Source organism: Musa acuminata, chromosome BXJ2-3 (assembly GCF_036884655.1).
Source record: "Musa acuminata AAA Group cultivar baxijiao chromosome BXJ2-3, Cavendish_Baxijiao_AAA, whole genome shotgun sequence".
Taxonomy (NCBI): domain Eukaryota; kingdom Viridiplantae; phylum Streptophyta; class Magnoliopsida; order Zingiberales; family Musaceae; genus Musa; species Musa acuminata.
In genome coordinates this window covers 37,912,011-37,928,621 of record NC_088340.1, presented here as the reverse complement: position 1 = coordinate 37,928,621, position 16,611 = coordinate 37,912,011, and the positions used below count along the sequence as shown (strand labels likewise).

Sequence of the window (16,611 nt, the reverse complement as noted above, 5' to 3'; positions counted from 1 at the left end):
GGATTCACTATTTATCTAGTGGTGCCAATTCTAGTTGAGGAAAGGGGCTTAAGGAATTCATAGCTGCTATATTTTCTGGAGTTGGTACTGTTGATTGAATGCTTTTGAGCCTATTAGAATTATCCTAAATGAATATTTCCATCTCTCAACTGAATTAGCTTCAGAAGAAAAATGTCACATTTAATCTCATAAAAGGATGCTTCACACTTTGTTAAACCACTATATATATATATATATATATGTCACATACAATTATTTTAAAAATATTTAATATCTTAAAATTAGTTTTTAATGAACATAAATACTAATTTCTTACTCCTTTCTTTTTCATCATCTTCTTCTTTAATTTTTTCTCATCGTTTTCTTCTTTCTTCTTCTTCATTTTCATAGAAAGACAGATAATTATCGAAAGAGTCATAAATGAGATCATTATGAGCTACAGGAGTATAAGCTAGATGGTGATGATTAATTAATGGTAGGGGATATAGAAAAAAGGGAAAAAATAAAAATAAAAATAAAGGGGTAATAAATAGTAAATATTACTTTATTAACTTTTTAAAAGAATTATAAAATAGTAAAAAAAACTCTAAATGATAAACGCCTTAAAATTAAACTGCAATAGTGGTGCTGTCGCTGTTTGATAAGTTACATCGTAGGTTCAAATTATTTATCGTACGGATTTAGTCAGACGGTAGAAACGACGCGAAAACATTCGTGGAATAGAATCAAAGGGCGTGGATTGATTATACGACAGAGTCATCAATGTGCGAGAGGAGCAGCGTAACACTTGTTTGTCATCGGAGACACCGACCACCATAAAGAGCGTCCCCTATCTCATCCGTTAGGGTTCGAGGAACTTGCGAGGGCGACCGATTTCTAGGTCTCGATAAAAGAGAGAAGAGGACCAGTCTTGACACCCTATTCGAACCTTGTGCTCCCGATTCTGTCCCAGTAACTCGCTTCCCGTGATCAAGAACCCTACGCCGGGATCCGCCTATCGGTCAGTTCAAGGTAAGCGCTGGCGATCCCATTTGTTCCTTTGCCGTGTCGTTTTTGGTGTCTTCGACGTCGGATTGCGCGGCGTGTTTCATCCCCATCGGTTGCATAAAATATGTGTATTTTCTCGTGGAATGGAAGATCAAAATTGATTATTGTTGCGTCTAGTGGGGAAGAGTTCTTGAGATCCTTCTGCTTTCTGGCTTGAGCTAGAGGGTGAGGTGTGACAATGACGGAGCCCTCCAAAGTCATTCACATCCGCAACGTTGGTCATGAGATATCCGAGGTAGCTTTCTGTTTCATGATAATGGTCTTCTAGGTGTTTAACCAAGGCATTCGATTGTCATCTCTTGATATTGTTGAACCTGAGCTTCGTGCATTCTACAGAATGACCTTCTTCAGTTAGTGCAGCCGTTTGGAGTTGTCACTAAGCTTGTGATGTTGCGAGCCAAAAACCAGGTTCTTTTTCCCTATTTTCGTTAGTGGCCTCCTTGTGTGCCCCATATGCAGCTTTGCCACTGTTTATCTTGTTTCTTTATGACAGGCTCTTCTTCAGATGCATGATTTGTCTTCCTCCATTAACGTTCTACAGTACTACACAAATGTCCAACCAAGTGTGAGGTGTGCACTTGAAGAGCTTTTTTCTTTTTCGTGTTATTGGGTACTTCTTATTGTTATTAACACCTTCAGAAGTTGATGCATAATCAGAATCTGTGTCGGATTCTGTTTTTTCTATGATAATGTTGCAACCTCTCTCTCCGTTGACTCTTATCTAAGGCTAATCAATGTATGCAATAATTGGACAATCTGACAAGTTTCATAATGTGACCTCCCTCAAAGTAAAGGGATTGACATATTGGCCGCTCAGAATTTTAATGGTAAATTAAAAACTTTTTATATGAAGGATGCCATTGCAAGTGGGTCTCGACTACATAGATACTTGCCAAGAAGTGAAAAATCATGTCAGTGCTTGATTCTGGATCGGGAATAAAGATCTACCATCTTTTTGCTTATTTCGAAGTGTGCATACTTGTTTTGTCGACATGAAATTTGGAACCCTTTAGGTAAGCAATTACTGTCGGTGGATATGTTGTCAGAAGGAGATTCAGTACAACTTGTTTATACAAATCGAATCTGGGATATAGGGAAATTGAAATTATTAGATACAAACTTTGGTAGACAGAAAAAACAAAATGGTTGGGAAACTATTGTTATTGATAAAGATTTGAAAGAGATGACGGTAGGTCGTTTAAAAAGTTGATGATAGAATGGTAGTGTCAAAACTTGAATGGGAGGAGAAATCTATTGCTCTTAATGTTCATGCTTCTTATGTAAGACTAAATGATGTTGCCAAATCAGAACTTTGAGAAATTGTTCAAAGAGGGCGATTTAAGCAGTGGTGTCAGTGAAGCATGTAGAATTCAAAGGAAATACAGGTTGATAAATATTATAAAAAAAACAAAAGTAGGAGATATGTTTTTAGATTGTTTTATGTTGTGATATTGTACTAGAAGATAAAAGGAATAATGAATAATTGAATACCATATAGGAATTGACATAATTATAGTCAAATAGATTCTTTTTAGTAGGAGCATAAAAATAGAATTTGATGGAAAAATTGTAAAGCGTACCTTGATAAAGCATGACCTTGAATTATTTTGTGTGATACATTTGAAGGCATGTCGTGACTGTTTTTCTTGACCCATTAAGTTATTGAGTTATCGTACACATGATTTGTTATTTGTCCAAAATTGTATATAATATTATGATACTTGTGATAAATACTTTTTTCAGTTAAGTATCATAGATGGTTTTTAATTATTTAAAAGTATCAAAGATGATGGATCAACAACAGTATCGGCCACATCAACACTCAGTATAATATGATCCTGGTATCATACCATTCTAGAGAGAGATTGGGTCTGGTATACACTGTGAAAATCCTTGCTATAAACAATGGAGGCAACCAATGATCCGTCTTGTTTGAAGTCTAATGAGAAAGGTGCGCTCTGTCTCTCACCTTAAGTAAGGCTTCATAGCATGAATGCCTGTGTTGTGTGCCCTTTTAAAAGCCCACATGCCTATTAACAAAATTATCAAGCAACACCTGGATAAATTTACATTGTTCCAAGCACCCTTTTAAGGCGGTCGATTTGTCACCACTAGTCAATTTAGCTACTTTCTAATCTCCAACAATCCAAACCAATGTTTAGGAAGTTAACTAAAACAGTTTGTAGACCATTGCTGACTTGGCCAGCTCAGTGTCAAAACAGTGATGGATAAAATGGTGCTGGTGAGATGGCCTAGGCATCCTGAGACCTATACACTGCATCACTATTAGCCGGAGCATCAAAACGTATTACTTATGACAGCAACGTCTCACCCTTGTTCTACTGCACCATATCTGGTTAAAAATTTACATCATTTTTGTGTCATTTTGATATTTTCTATATAGCTCATTGTGGAGGCCGTCATGCATGTATACATCACTGGATTTTGAACCAGTTTATGGTACATTATTGTTCATCATTGTAATGTGTTTCTTTTTCTAGATAATAAGTTTTATCCAGTGACTAGCTAGTTCTTCATATGTATGAATCATTAAAATCTAAAAGAGAATGACTATTTTAGTTCTTACTCTAAGAAGGGCCCTGCTCTCTGTTCCTTTTTGAGTTTCTGTGTTTCTATGGTTTTACAGAGGTTTCTTGAATTTTAATCATATCATTTCAGGGGGAGAAATGTTTATATACAATTTTCTTCGCATCAAGAACTGACAACAGCAGACCAGAATTCTCAAGGGCGGAAAGGTGACCAGGTGTGTACTCTGATGACTACATTATACTTGCCTGTATGTGATATCTCACATCTGAATTAAATATTTTTATCTACAATGTCAGTCATCTTAACCACTGTTAATTTTTCTTGACTGTTCTTTGAAGTCAGAATATTTCATGTACGTAAGTCTTGCATATCTATCCACTCGAACTGCAGTCAAGATCAACTATGCTGTGATTGTCATAATTTTCAGGTCATTGGAAATTTGTGTGAGTTTGGTATGCTTGACCACTTGAAACTGCAACCATCAATTAATTATGCTGTAATTGTCATAATTTATAGGTTTTTAAACTTGAGCTTAGGAGTTAGGACTATCTTGATGCCACTTTTTCTTAATCAAATTTATCTGATGTTTGTCAGATCAAGGTACATCAAGCAAGTTTTAGGTTTCAATTAATTATTATATAAAGTCCTCCAGAATTAATTTTGGTCTGTTATATCTTTTCTTTCTCCTGCTTCCTTTTCTTAAATTTTGGGACTATACTTTCATATCATATTATAACAAGACAAACATGATGTATGCTGCGGTTTCGGTTCTCTCATTGCTTATGTCTGGCAGCATTTGTCGAAGTCAGAATAATCCGAAAGCTTTGTTTGATGAAGAACCTTAAGCTGGTTATTGTGAAGATGTGGACATGACACTTGATTGAGAATGAAATTTCTTTGCAGGGCTCATGCCTGTTGCCTGCTTTCCTCTGTTTTTCTTTTTAATTTTTCTCTTTGTCCTCTGAGCTATTTGTCTTATAACCCAGTGTCTTTCTCATTTTTGCTAAACCAAGCAGCTGGTATTTTCTTGTTAAAGTTAATTAACCAATTACATGGTTAGATTCATTGCTTTCCTGGGCTATACCTAGTGGTCTATATCAGCTTGGTGCTCAAAAGATGCAGTTAAGTGTCTTTGGTCCAACAAAGACATCAATTTGGATCAAAATCTGGCATTTGAATAATTACTATGTCATCTCAATCGAAGCTGATGTTAATTTAGTTGTAGTTTATATTATTAGTGCCTAATCTTATTTGTACTTTAATTTCAGGGGCACTTCCAATCAATGGAGAAATTGAAGCAAAATTACAAAAGAGATGTGATATTGAAGAATTGTTGCTTAGATAGTTTATTTCTAATACATTGTATATTGGAGAATAAAATGATACTGATTATGACTGGAATGATTTGGATCAGATCGAATGATCTTGGTTTTGGAAAATATTATATTTTTGAAAGATTTGTCTATTGAAATTTAGTCAATATTATAGAAATTTCATCAGTTGGATCGATAGTTACTGGAAGCTTGAAGATTCTGTGGAAACTAATTAAATCTAATGATAACAGTTTCAAAGCATTAACTGTCAAAGTTGAAATGTAAATCGGAGCAAGCAATCAAAGTCCAAAAGAACCTTATGCCTCCGACCTTCTTGATCAAATTGTCAGTCATTGTCGTTTGAGGGTTTAAAATATCTAGAACAATGTTTTTGAAAGCACTAGGTGCTTGCCCGAACGGAGCGAGGCGCTCCAAAATATTAAGATATAAAAAATATATATTATGATTAATAAATATGATCATAAAAATAAAAATGTCACATCAAATTAAAATCATATGAAGTAATCAACCAAGAATAGAGGGAATTAAGAGGAGTAATCAGCAACAATGGTGGAAGGTGGGAGAAGGAGAGGGTGGCGGGCGAAGTTGCATACTAAGGTGGCAGTGACATACGTAGGGTTTCACTTTGGAAGATAAATTGCATCGGGGTTGGATTTTGTGTTAGGGCATATTAGTTGGTTTGATTGAACCAACTTGCTTGTTCGATCGATCTAGGCATGAATCCAGAGCCATCTTCACTCGGATGCTCACCCAAGGTGCTTGAGCTCAAGCGAGCTCTTGGGCAACACTAAATCGAAATGCCTCGCTTGGAGGTTTTGCGAGGTGCATTGGCCTTGCCTCACCCGAGCGCCTGAGCGTCTTTTGAAGACTTGCTTGGTTCGATTGAACCAACTTGCTTGTTTGATTGATCTAGGCATGATCCAGATCCATCTTCTCTCGGAAGCTCACCCGAGGTGCTTGAGCTCAGGCGAGCTCTTGGGCAAACACTAAATCGAAATGCCTCGCTCGGAGGTTTTGCAAGGTGTGTGGGCCTTGCCTTGCCCGAGGGCCTGAGCGTCTTTTGAAAAGACTGACCCAAAATACCTCGAGGTCAAGATCTATATTACATGAGCGATCAATTCAGGCTGGGTCAGGTTGCATTAGTCGAGTTAAGTTTTAATTGGGGCATATGCTTGTTGAGAATTCGGTTCTGCTGTTAGGTTTACTTTTTCTTGTTATTTTTGGATACTTTGTTAGGACTTTGCAATTATTTATGACTTTTTAATCCTTCTGGAGTTTGGATTAGAGCGCAGTCATAGGGGATCTTTGTAGGAGATCTAATTAACCATAGGAAAATTATATAGGAAAAAATATCTGGTCAGTTTGTTGTATTTTGCTGTATTGTTTTCATCATCTCTAGGAACTGTCTTGAGGAGTCACTCAAGGGTATGACAATCTAAGGTCAATTGGATGAAGTAAAAGCATACTAAATTTATATGAACATATGTGTGAATGGTATATGGCTCGCTTAAGAATAAGTTGTCTTTCCTGAATATAGCATCTTCTTTACATTGTTCACTTCTGTTCATTCTACTATAATTAAATGAATATTTTTTTGTCTTATTCTCTCTCTAGAACTATATGTTTCTCTACTTATTTTTCTCTCTTTCTTTCTCTCTTCCCATTATCTTTGATGGCTTGCTGTTGGGCACTCAGGATTCACAACCCAATCGAATCCTCTTAGTTACAATTCATCACATGCTCTATCCTATCACAGTGGAAGTGCTCCATCAAGTGTTTTCTCCTTATGGATTTGTGGAGAAAATTGTCACATTCCAGAAGTCGGCTGGTCAGCTTCTTCAGCTTTCCTCTCTGAAATTTGGTCTTTCAGATTTTAATAGAGTTTATAACACTACGTTTGGCTGTACTTGTTAGAAGTTTCTCTTTGTTCACTTTATTAACCTATTTCTTTTTTAGGATAATTAATTTTCTTTATTCGTTTATTAGTAGAACTAATTGAATCGAATTGTTCATATTTTCTTGTTATTTATACTAAACTTTCATAAACTTAAGTAACCTACCAATTTCCATTTTGTAGGTTTTCAGTCTCTTATCCAGTATCAATCACAGCAGAGTGCCATGCAAGCAAGAAGTTCTTTGCAAGTATGTAGTTGTATTCACTAAAATTTTGTTATGTTTACACGTCTTTGTATGTGCTGATTTTGCTATGATTTTTCATTTTTCTAGGGTCGCAACATATATGATGGCTGCTGTCAGCTAGATATACAGTTTTCAAAGTTAGTTTCAGTCAGAACTTTATGTTGTCTTGGTTTTGTTGTACTACCTTTTCTTTAAATGTCTTACATGTTTGCTTTTCCTGTTCAAATCCAGTCTCAGTGAGTTGCAAGTCAATTACAACAACGAGAGGTCTAGGTATGTGATTGCACCTTCCACTGTATCTGTTCCTGAAAAATATTTTATTTATTTGACTTCAAGTGGCACCACAATAGAAAATAGTTTAGTAATTAGCCGTAAAAAAAACTGATTTCAGCTGATTAGTTGGCTAGCTAAACTAATATTTATTGTTCCTTCTGAGTATAAGAGACTTCAATAAATTCTTTATAATGTCCTTGTAAGATATATGTTCAAACCCTGTAGATGATATCTCCCAACAAAAAATGTGTATCCACTAGCAACATTCCCAAATGAATTTACTTTGCCAAACACATTCTTATTATACAAGTTTTTTACTATTTCTCTGTCATTGAGCATATAATTTGAGTCTGAAGTGCTCCATTTTTTATTTCGTTGAATATTTTTTTTGTACAAGTTTGATAGAATCTTGACCCTATGAAACATTTTAGACCAAGTTTTCTTGATTGGGTTACACTGTTACAAACTTTTTCAAGATATCCACTGTTCATGAGTCTTCCAGTTTCTGTCATAATTACTTATCCCGAGGTTTAACCTTGTCTTACCATTTTTTCACTTAGAGCCCTGTTTATTTAGGCCCATGTTTTTATTCCTTAATCCTTTTTTTATCACCTTGCTACCCTCCCAGTCTTGTACTTTTCAATATGCACATTGACCCTGAAAATGGATGACTACACTCTGATAGTAGCATACATCTTGATCCCACGACTCTAACCTGTTGGAATTACACATTATACAGCTGAGAATGGTAGCTGATGCTCAAAGCTATGTTACCTCTTTTTTAAAATACTTGTCTGAAACATGCCCTTTGTGTTCAGAGATTTCACAAATCCATCTTTGCCTACTGAACAGAGAGGTAGACCTTCTCAAGTAAGTTGCTTCTCTTTGTCTCATCTTGTATAACAATTTTCTATAACTGGAATAGACCATGTAATGCCTACTTTAAAGAATCATTTTCTGATAATGTTATTTTTCTTTGGTATGTTTTGTGCAACAGCATGGCTATGGTGACACTGGAAGTCTCTATGGTCTCCAATCATCTGGTGCCAGAGGTCCATATTTTATGATTCTGAGTTTCTATTGCGTAAAATAAACTGCTATTTGTTTACTGATTACTCTTTTTTTTCCCCTTTTCCTTTTCTTGTCTCAGTTGCATTTCCTCAGGTGAGAGCTATGGCCTTTGCCCGTGCATGGCTTTGTCCTATTTTAATTTGTTAACATATTTTATGGGTGGTTGATATGATATTTTTGATTGTTGATATTAGCAGTTTATCAAATTATCTCCTTCATGGCATTGAATGCTAATATTCGTATTTGGCACTAACCTGATTATATTATTAGATGGGTAATGCTGCTGCAATTGCAGCTGCTTTTGGCGGAGGTTTGCCTCCTGGAGTAACTGGTACTAATGACAGGTGCACAATCTTAGTGACTAACTTAAACCCTGATGTAAGTTTTCATCCTTGCTTGATGCTTCCGTCCTAGAATAAATCATGCAATTCATTTACTCCATCAATTCTACTTTTGCTGCAGAAAATTGATGAAGACAAGCTTTTCAATTTGTTCTCAGTTTATGGCAATATTGTAAGAATAAAGCTGCTGCGCAATAAACCAGATCATGCACTTGTTCAGATGGCAGATGGGTTTCAGGCAGAATTAGCTGTACACTTCTTGAAGGTTTGCTTGTGCTTTATCGACCTTAATTGTTGTATTAATTTCCATAGTTATAGTTGGTTGAATGCTGTCCTCATTCTTGTCATGTGTGCTTTTACGTGACACATCAAAATTCTCCTGCAACTGATTTATGTTTTTAGCAGGACTCCTTGCTTTAGGAATGCAATCTATTTAATATTTCCTGCATCTTTATGGTAATTGTAAATGCAGCATTTTTTTGTATGATATCTTTCTCAACATGTTGGATCCTGGTTGAGTACATGCAGTGTATCATGTTATGCTTGAAACCATGCTAAAGTCGATTGAAGCAGACCCCTTGGATACTTCCATTGATGTTATGTTCTGCATTAGGTTCTCATAAGAATGTTGAATCTGTTTTGCTTTTGCCATGATTTATGCACCAACGATGTTTATGGTTCAATCTAGTGTTTTTAAAAGCACTAGGTGGAGGCCCCGAAACAGTCGAATCCCTAGGCGCTTGCCTAGGCACCTACCCGAGTGAAGCAAGGTGCTCCAAAATATTAAAATTTTAAAAATATATATTATGATTAATAAATATGATCATAAAAATAAAAATGACATAATATGATTTCTACTAATGGAGACTTATGCTAAATAGGTTTTTAACTGGTGCTAACTAGTTCTAAAGAGTTTATCAATATAGTGCTAAACAATTCTAATCAATGCTAAATAGTTCTAAAGAAGGAATTGAGAAGAGGATTAATCGGTGGGTTATGGAGGAAGGTTGGGAAGGAGAGGGCGATGGATGAAGTTGCTAACAAAGGTGGCAGACAAAGCCACGAACGAAGGCAATGGCTGCTGTGGACGTAGGGTTTCACTTTGGGTTTGTCTCACTGGGTCGTGGGGGTGCAAGTTTTGTGTTAGGGTACATTTAGTTGGTTCAATTGAATCGACTTTCTTGTTCAATCGAACCAAGCTCGAACCCTAACCCACCTTCAATTGGGCACTCGCTCGAGTGACGCATGGGTTTAGGCTAGTGCTCGAGTGGTGTTTCATCGAAACGCCTCGCTAAGAGGTTTTGTGAGGCATTCAAGCCTCACCTTGTCTTGCCCGAGCACCTTTTGAAAATACTGGTTCAATCTGATTTCATGAAATGTTATATCGTCAAGACATGTTCTGCTGGATTTTGCAGTTGATGCCCTATTATCGACGAGGTTTGAAGCTTGCACAGTTTCTTGGAAACATCTAGTTGCATTTTTGATGTTTCTGTTGGACATAAGGGAAAAAAAATCATTTATGAGAGTATAGGCTATATATGTCTCCTTTGTCAATTTCACTTGGTCGTTGTACCATTGCTGGACAAACAAACTGATGGCATATTTCTGCATTTTTATACCATTGTTGGACAAACTACTGACATATTTTGGCTTTGTTTTCTGATTGCAGGGAGCATTGTTGTTTGAGAACAGGTTGGAGCTAAATTTCTCCAAATATCCAAACATAACGCCAGCACCTGACACCCACGAATATGCTGGGTCCAGCCTTAACCGCTTCAACAACAATGCAGCGAAGAACTATAAGTATTGTTGTTCCCCGACGAAGATGATCCATTTGTCGTCCCTTCCGCAAGACATAACTGAGGATGAGATTTTAACCCATCTGGAGGAGCACGGTACAATCATGAACACAAAGCTCTTCGAGGTGAATGGAAAAAGGCAAGCTCTGGTCATGTTTGAAAACGAGGAACAGGCTACCGAGGCTCTGGTCTGCAAGCATGCAAGCACCATTGACCGGTCAACCATCCGGATTTCCTTCTCCCAATTACAGAGCATTTAGACAGAGTCCTTGTTCATGCTTCATGTGAGGGTGCAGCTTCTCGGTCATTATGCTTGTACTTGATATTTGCCAAATGTTGATGGATAATGGACTTGTGCATGTATCTTTAGTTAAATTCAAGCTTCTGTGATATGAAGGATACTCTGATGCGAGTTTCGAGATTCAAGCAATAGGGGGAGTGCCATAAATTGGGCTTGCTTTGATGGATTGGCAGCAGGGAGACAAGAAGCTCGTGCTGAAGAGCTCGGTGGGTTTTGCTTCATTTAAATGCATTTTCTGCATCTTTGAAACGAAGGATTGGCACGTGTTATCCATTCCCATTTAGCTGCTGATATGACGAATATTCTACGGCATGTGGACCAGAGACTTACATGCTACGACGATCACTAAGATGAAATTGCTCATGGACGCATCACCGCAGTCTCGAGACGACAAGATTCTTGAGGAGTATTTTTTCTGTGATAATCAACATTTGAATGATCTTCTCAATGACACAGTCACTGCTATTTTATCATCAATAAAATGGGCCTTTGTAAATATTAAGGGCGGTAAAATACATTTTCTTCCTCAAATAAATCATAACCAATACAAACCCCACAGGCCCGATGTTAAAACTCCAAGATTAGATTTAAGGTTAATTACATATTATCTTGTACTTAATTATGCTTAGTATCTTGGTTTCAATACTCTAAAAAGATTATGTTGAGATTTATATTATTATGAAAGTGAAATATTTAATTATATATCTTCTCATGCCAATAATTTTATTGACGGAGGAAGATGTAGTATGTGTTGTCATGGGTAGAAAATGACATTAAAATCATGGATTCATCCTTCCCTCCACTTTCACTATCTTTCCAGACAGCCTACTTAGAGGAGAAAACTTCAATTAAATCTTGAAAGCTTGTTCGTCAAAACGAGCTCGTTGAGAGTAAATGCCATCTTGCTGATGCTACTTGGAAGACAACAACTATGGATTTTAGTATTGGCGATGATAATAACGAAGGCTTTGGGGTTGCCAAAGTTGTTGGGCATTTGAGAGCTGAAATAGTTATCATTCAAGAATATGGTGTTAAGCTCCTTGTCGAAGAGCATCAGCGGTAGCGCGCTCTCAAAGTCATTAAATTAAAGGTCGGGGTACTTAAATGATGGTATGTGAAGGCACTGTGATAGCCACACACGTTAAGGTCAACATAAGTGAAGGCACTGTAATAGGCATGATGGAGGTGAGGATTGGTGATGGCGACACTGATCTCAATATCAAACTCGAAGTCGTTGGAGAGGTATCCCTTAGAGTTCTCTAAGAGGGTCAAGAGTTGATGGTGCTAGGTAGCCTTGGCATCGGAGAGGATCGAGAAAAAGTATGAGAGAAAAGATAAATAAAGCACAAGGTTGAAGGGGAGGACAAAGTCAAAAGAAGAACAACAAAAGCTTTTATAAAAGGGTAAATTACCTTTTTATCTTTTGTTTAGCATCAATTTTTACACAACAACAAATGTGTTATATTCTGTTAGTAGAGTTAACGGTCCAACAGAAACGAGATTAAATATTATACTTTTATAAGTTTAGGAATCATAATATAATTTTTTAAAATATAAAAATCAAGATGCTAAACATAATTAATTACAGCAGATAATTAATAATTAACACTCAGATTTACTAGCTAAATCAATCGATTGACCACACTGACTAAGTTGTTGACAAGCAATACGATACCATCCAAATATTAAATATCCACTCTTCACGTCGACATGTCGGAACATGACACTCCTCCTCCGGCAACTCAGACCCTACGTTCGGATTTAGCTTTCAATACTCATGAGATCGCTGCAGCAAAACCACAAACCGCACAAGCTTATAAATATTCCAAAAGCGTTATATTTGGCATAAGTGTAGCAATCATGCAGCTTGTTTTCCATCGATCAAGTCCTTTCTTTAACTTGTGCACCTTTTTTTTCTAGCCATACTACATCTTTGACGTTTGAAGTTTGAACTTCCAAAATCCAGCAAAAGAACAAGCACAAATAAGAGTTCGATTTAGAGACATCTTTGACGTTTGAACTTCCAAAATCTAGCAAAAAAAGGACAAGCACAAACAAGAGTTTGATTTAGAGACATCTTTGACGTTTGAAGTTTGAACATCCAAAATCTAGCAAAAGGACAAGTACAAATAAGATTATGATTTAGAGACAATAATGAATAACTTCCTCCGTTACGATGAATATGGATTGAATCGAGCAAATATCATTCAAGATAAAACATTCTTATATTGATAAATATCAAGAGTATCGAATGACATATATTTGAATCTAATCGACAATCTAGTAACTTAAGTTTAAAATTTGAATTGATATCTGACTCAATATATGTTCTTACTTCATTATCGATTGAAGGTAAAAAAAGAATTTGATTGATTTACAGAGTCATACGATTCAAATCAGATCAGACATAATAACTCATTAATAATGAAACTAGTAGTACGTATAAGTTGGTCATAAGAAGGTGCGTGGCGCGTGAAGAACCGTTCCGGTTCAGTGAAGAACCGGTCCGGTTAATTGAGCCCAAGTCTGACTCAATTTTGAGTCGGTTCCCACAGAACCAAAAAGAGGGAAGAAAGAAGGCGATGAGACCTAATTCCCTTTACCTTATCCTCCTCTCGAGCTCTCGTTCCCTTGCCCTCTTTCTGCTCCTCGCTCTCTCCAGTCCCCAGTAAACGTCCCCATCATGTCTTCTCGATCCGCTAATGCTTCGCGCGGCCCTCTCCCTCACTCCCTCTTCCTCCTGCCCATCTCCCAATCTCCGTGGTTCCTCTGGCGACCGATGATCCCCACTCTTGAAACGCTCCTGCAGCTACGGTGTCGCGCGGGCGGCCGTTCTCCTTGTCGGGCCCCGGAGTTCTTGGAGGCCGGCCTCCTCGCCGCCGTCATGCTCGCTCGATGCACGTGATTGGAAAGGTCGGTCGGTTAGATCGGGTAGGTTTCTATAAGACTGCTCCGAATCCAACAAATATTTATACCCGAATGGCTGCGGAATCCGATTCAATCGTGTCGAATGGATTCGATACCAAAGGAATCCAATAATGATAACCTAAACAAAGCTAAATCAACATGTGTAATTGTCATTTGATTTCGTTGGAACTGTTCGTCTTGTGAGTATTTTTTGGATGAAGAAATAATTTGAGAGAGGCGATCATTTTAACCTTTATGTTTTGATGAATTATTCTAATAAAATAATTCATATAATATAGATTTTGATTGAATTAGGATAAATCCCTCATAAAACAATAATAGCTTTTGTACAATTGTATGGTAGCATAGAAATATTATTCTGCATCATACTTTCCTTCTGTAGAGGAAAATTGATTTCTTCTTTCTTATCATAAAGAATAATCTGCAATCTTTTCTTTCTTTTTTCGGTAATTTTGTCATGCAATTTTAGTGTTATTGGAAGAAGTTTAGAAAATCCATTCAAATAAGAAAAATACATTGATTATTTGCTATCAGCCTCCGAAAAGAAGAAGAAGAAGAAGAAGAAGAAGAAGATGGAAACAGAGTCTACTGTGTGTAAAGATAGAAAAGAAGGCGAGAAAGAACACTGGAGCAGAACCAATGGACCTGCTTCAGCTGCCTGAAGAAGATGGAGGAAACTGGCTGGAACCCATCCATGATGTCTCCGGAATATCCGACACTCCACTCCAGTTCGTCTGCTGCTCCGTCGTGCTCGAAGCATAGAATGGAGAGTACGGAGTTGATGATGAAGATACAACGGAGGAGTAGGTAGGGATGGAGGGAGCAGGTAAAGAACTGCCGTCGTTCACAGTCGAACACATGGGCGAAGCGTAATTGGAGTACATGTACTGATCCAAGAGACTCGTCGGAGGGATCCTCGGGTGCTCCTCGCCCCCCTGCAACAGCCTCGTGTACGCCAAGTAATCGGTTATGGTATCCGACGTGGTGGCAGGGGAATTGGACGTCGCAAGCGGGACGGAGAGCGACGGCTGCAGTCGGACGTTCTCGGGGAAGTTGAGTTTGGCTCTTCTGCCACGGAAGCGGAGGGCGGCTGCGTCGTACGCCCGCGCTGCCTCCTCGGCAGTCTCGAACGTGCCCAGCCACACCCGCGCCGCCTTGTGGGGATCCCGGATCTCCGCCGCCCATTTTCCCCACGGCCGCTGGCGGACGCCGCGGTACTTCCTTCTCGGCTCGCTTCTCTCCGCCTCTTCCGGGTTGGAGGAAGCAGGGGAGGGCTCTTCCATGGCTGCTGCAGGAACAGGGTATCCTAGTATTGGCAGAGGGCCTCCTTGTGGATACTGCTCTGTTACTGTACGAGTACCACAGCACAAAGAACAGAAGGAGTCACCACCGCCATGCAGATGTTAGTCCAAATATATATCGTATGCAGAGGATGTTTGGATAAAGTAGAATGAATGTGCACGAATGAACTCAAGATGATCACATGAAATAACAAGCAAATCACCTGCAACGTCTGGTGATGCGTCGCCTCGGTAGCGTGCGAACTCGCCAAGGCCTTGATGGTGCCTCAACGCCAAGTCCGGCGGCGACGGCACCCGTCTCGTCCTGTTCTGACTGCTTGCGCCGCCACCTTGGCCGCCCAGAGACGGGGACGAGTACGAAGAAGAGATGCAGGACAGCGAAGATGAGGAGGAGGAGGAGGAGGAAGACGAGGAAGAGACGACCGACACGGAGTCCACCGCCATCCCAACCGGCCGCGGCCTCCGCTCGGAAGCCATGACATGCGCCAGCGCTGACACTATGGTGGATATCTCCTGCGCCCGATGGTAACTCGAGAGCGGTGCGCCATCACTCCCCTCGGCGGCGAAGCTGTCGTCGGGCAGCTGGTGTGGGTTCGCCACGTTGTGACACATGCATGAAGCTACTCCTCGAGCGCCTCCTCCTGCTTCTTCTTCTTCTTCTTCTTCTTCTTCGAGGGTACGGTGGCGGATCTTAAGCTATATAAAGAGAAGCAGGCATTGGTTTGGAACGGACGTGTCTCCGAGGGCGCTGCGGCAGTGCATGGCCATGTTTTTTACCGAGACTCCCCAGTTTTCATAGTGACAGTGGATCTGCTCGGGGATGTGATCGAAGAAAGGAAGTGTGAAAGAAAGGAATATGCCCTACACACGCCTTTGACCAGTTACGTTGGATCCGACGGGAATGATGGGGAGAGGAGAATTAGGATCAGGCTTGTGTTGCCGACATGGTTGGTCAACAGTGAGATGAGACCGAGGTTCCAGCCGACTACTACTGCTTCGGATGCGCTCTTGTTCGTCTCCCGGTATCTGTTACGCTTTCTGAGCGTTGCAGAAAGCAACACGGCAGCCGAGAGAGAGAGAGAGAGAGAGAGAGATGATGGGGTCTAACTCAGGAATAAATGAAGCGTGTCCGATCCATCTTCACTCTTAAGTGTTTTCCTTAATCCTCACGTGCTAAACCTAACATTAAGCTTAACCGAATCTTCGCTGCCCGCCAGAATTTATGATTTGATAGCCACCCATCCGTTTTTCTTTCTTTTTCCCTCTCTTTATACATTTTATTATGATATTTTTTTGGTATTATTGAAAAAATTATAATATAATATAAAAAATATTATAATTGGATAAAAAATGTTATAATGTTAATTTTATTAAAACAGGTTGAATTGAATAGTGATTGAGAAGAAGAGAGTGCAACAGCAATGGCTACGATGAATGTCGTTGTAGCTAAGATTTTACATTCATCTTCACAGAATGTGTGCACCGGTCAGTCATTAATCTCGTGTTGATATCTCCGGTGACAATATC

General features: G+C 38.9%; 2 protein-coding genes and 1 long non-coding RNA gene across 4 annotated transcripts; 2 read left to right on the top strand and 1 right to left on the bottom strand.

The window, feature by feature from the left end:
* The first annotated feature begins 839 nt into the window (after positions 1-839).
* LOC103979103 (polypyrimidine tract-binding protein homolog 3) lies at positions 840-10,980 on the top strand. 2 transcript variants are annotated; one of them, XM_009395138.3, is made up of 15 exons: positions 840-1,011; positions 1,165-1,282; positions 1,384-1,455; positions 1,541-1,617; positions 3,727-3,811; positions 6,627-6,759; positions 7,009-7,073; positions 7,158-7,207; positions 7,302-7,343; positions 8,162-8,213; positions 8,341-8,395; positions 8,494-8,507; positions 8,685-8,792; positions 8,877-9,020; positions 10,425-10,980. In XM_009395138.3, the coding sequence occupies exons 2-15, from the start codon at positions 1,226-1,228 to the stop codon at positions 10,812-10,814; spliced, it is 1,344 nt and encodes a 447-aa protein (XP_009393413.2). In that variant the 5' UTR covers positions 840-1,011; positions 1,165-1,225; the 3' UTR covers positions 10,815-10,980. The 2 variants fall into 2 exon arrangements, with proteins under 2 accessions (XP_009393413.2, XP_009393414.2); XM_009395139.3 differs by having other exon boundaries at positions 1,138-1,282.
* Positions 10,981-13,378: 2,398 nt separating this feature from the next.
* LOC135608062 (uncharacterized) lies at positions 13,379-16,227 on the top strand. The gene is made up of 2 exons (XR_010485397.1): positions 13,379-13,786; positions 14,318-16,227. It is a non-coding gene; the product is annotated as an uncharacterized LOC135608062 (long non-coding RNA).
* On the bottom strand, positions 14,255-16,148 carry LOC135608061 (ethylene-responsive transcription factor ABR1-like). The gene is made up of 2 exons (XM_065100486.1): positions 15,288-16,148; positions 14,255-15,131 (listed from the first exon to the last, which is right to left on the bottom strand). The coding sequence occupies exons 1-2, from the start codon at positions 15,694-15,696 to the stop codon at positions 14,434-14,436; spliced, it is 1,107 nt and encodes a 368-aa protein (XP_064956558.1). The 5' UTR covers positions 15,697-16,148; the 3' UTR covers positions 14,255-14,433.
* Positions 16,228-16,611: the final 384 nt, after the last annotated feature.

Excerpts from the sequence above, each read along its gene's own strand:
- LOC103979103 (XM_009395138.3), top strand. The coding sequence starts at position 1,226 with ATGACGGAGCCCTCCAAAGTCATTCACATCCGCAACGTTGGTCATGAG. Across the intron at positions 7,208-7,301 it reads CTAGATATACAGTTTTCAAA|TCTCAGTGAGTTGCAAGTCA; the intron begins GTTAGTTTCAGT and ends GTTCAAATCCAG. Across the intron at positions 8,214-8,340 it reads AGAGAGGTAGACCTTCTCAA|CATGGCTATGGTGACACTGG; the intron begins GTAAGTTGCTTC and ends TTTGTGCAACAG.
- LOC135608061 (XM_065100486.1), bottom strand. The coding sequence starts at position 15,696 with ATGTGTCACAACGTGGCGAACCCACACCAGCTGCCCGACGACAGCTTC. Across the intron at positions 15,132-15,287 it reads CGCATCACCAGACGTTGCAG|TAACAGAGCAGTATCCACAA; the intron begins GTGATTTGCTTG and ends GTACTCGTACAG.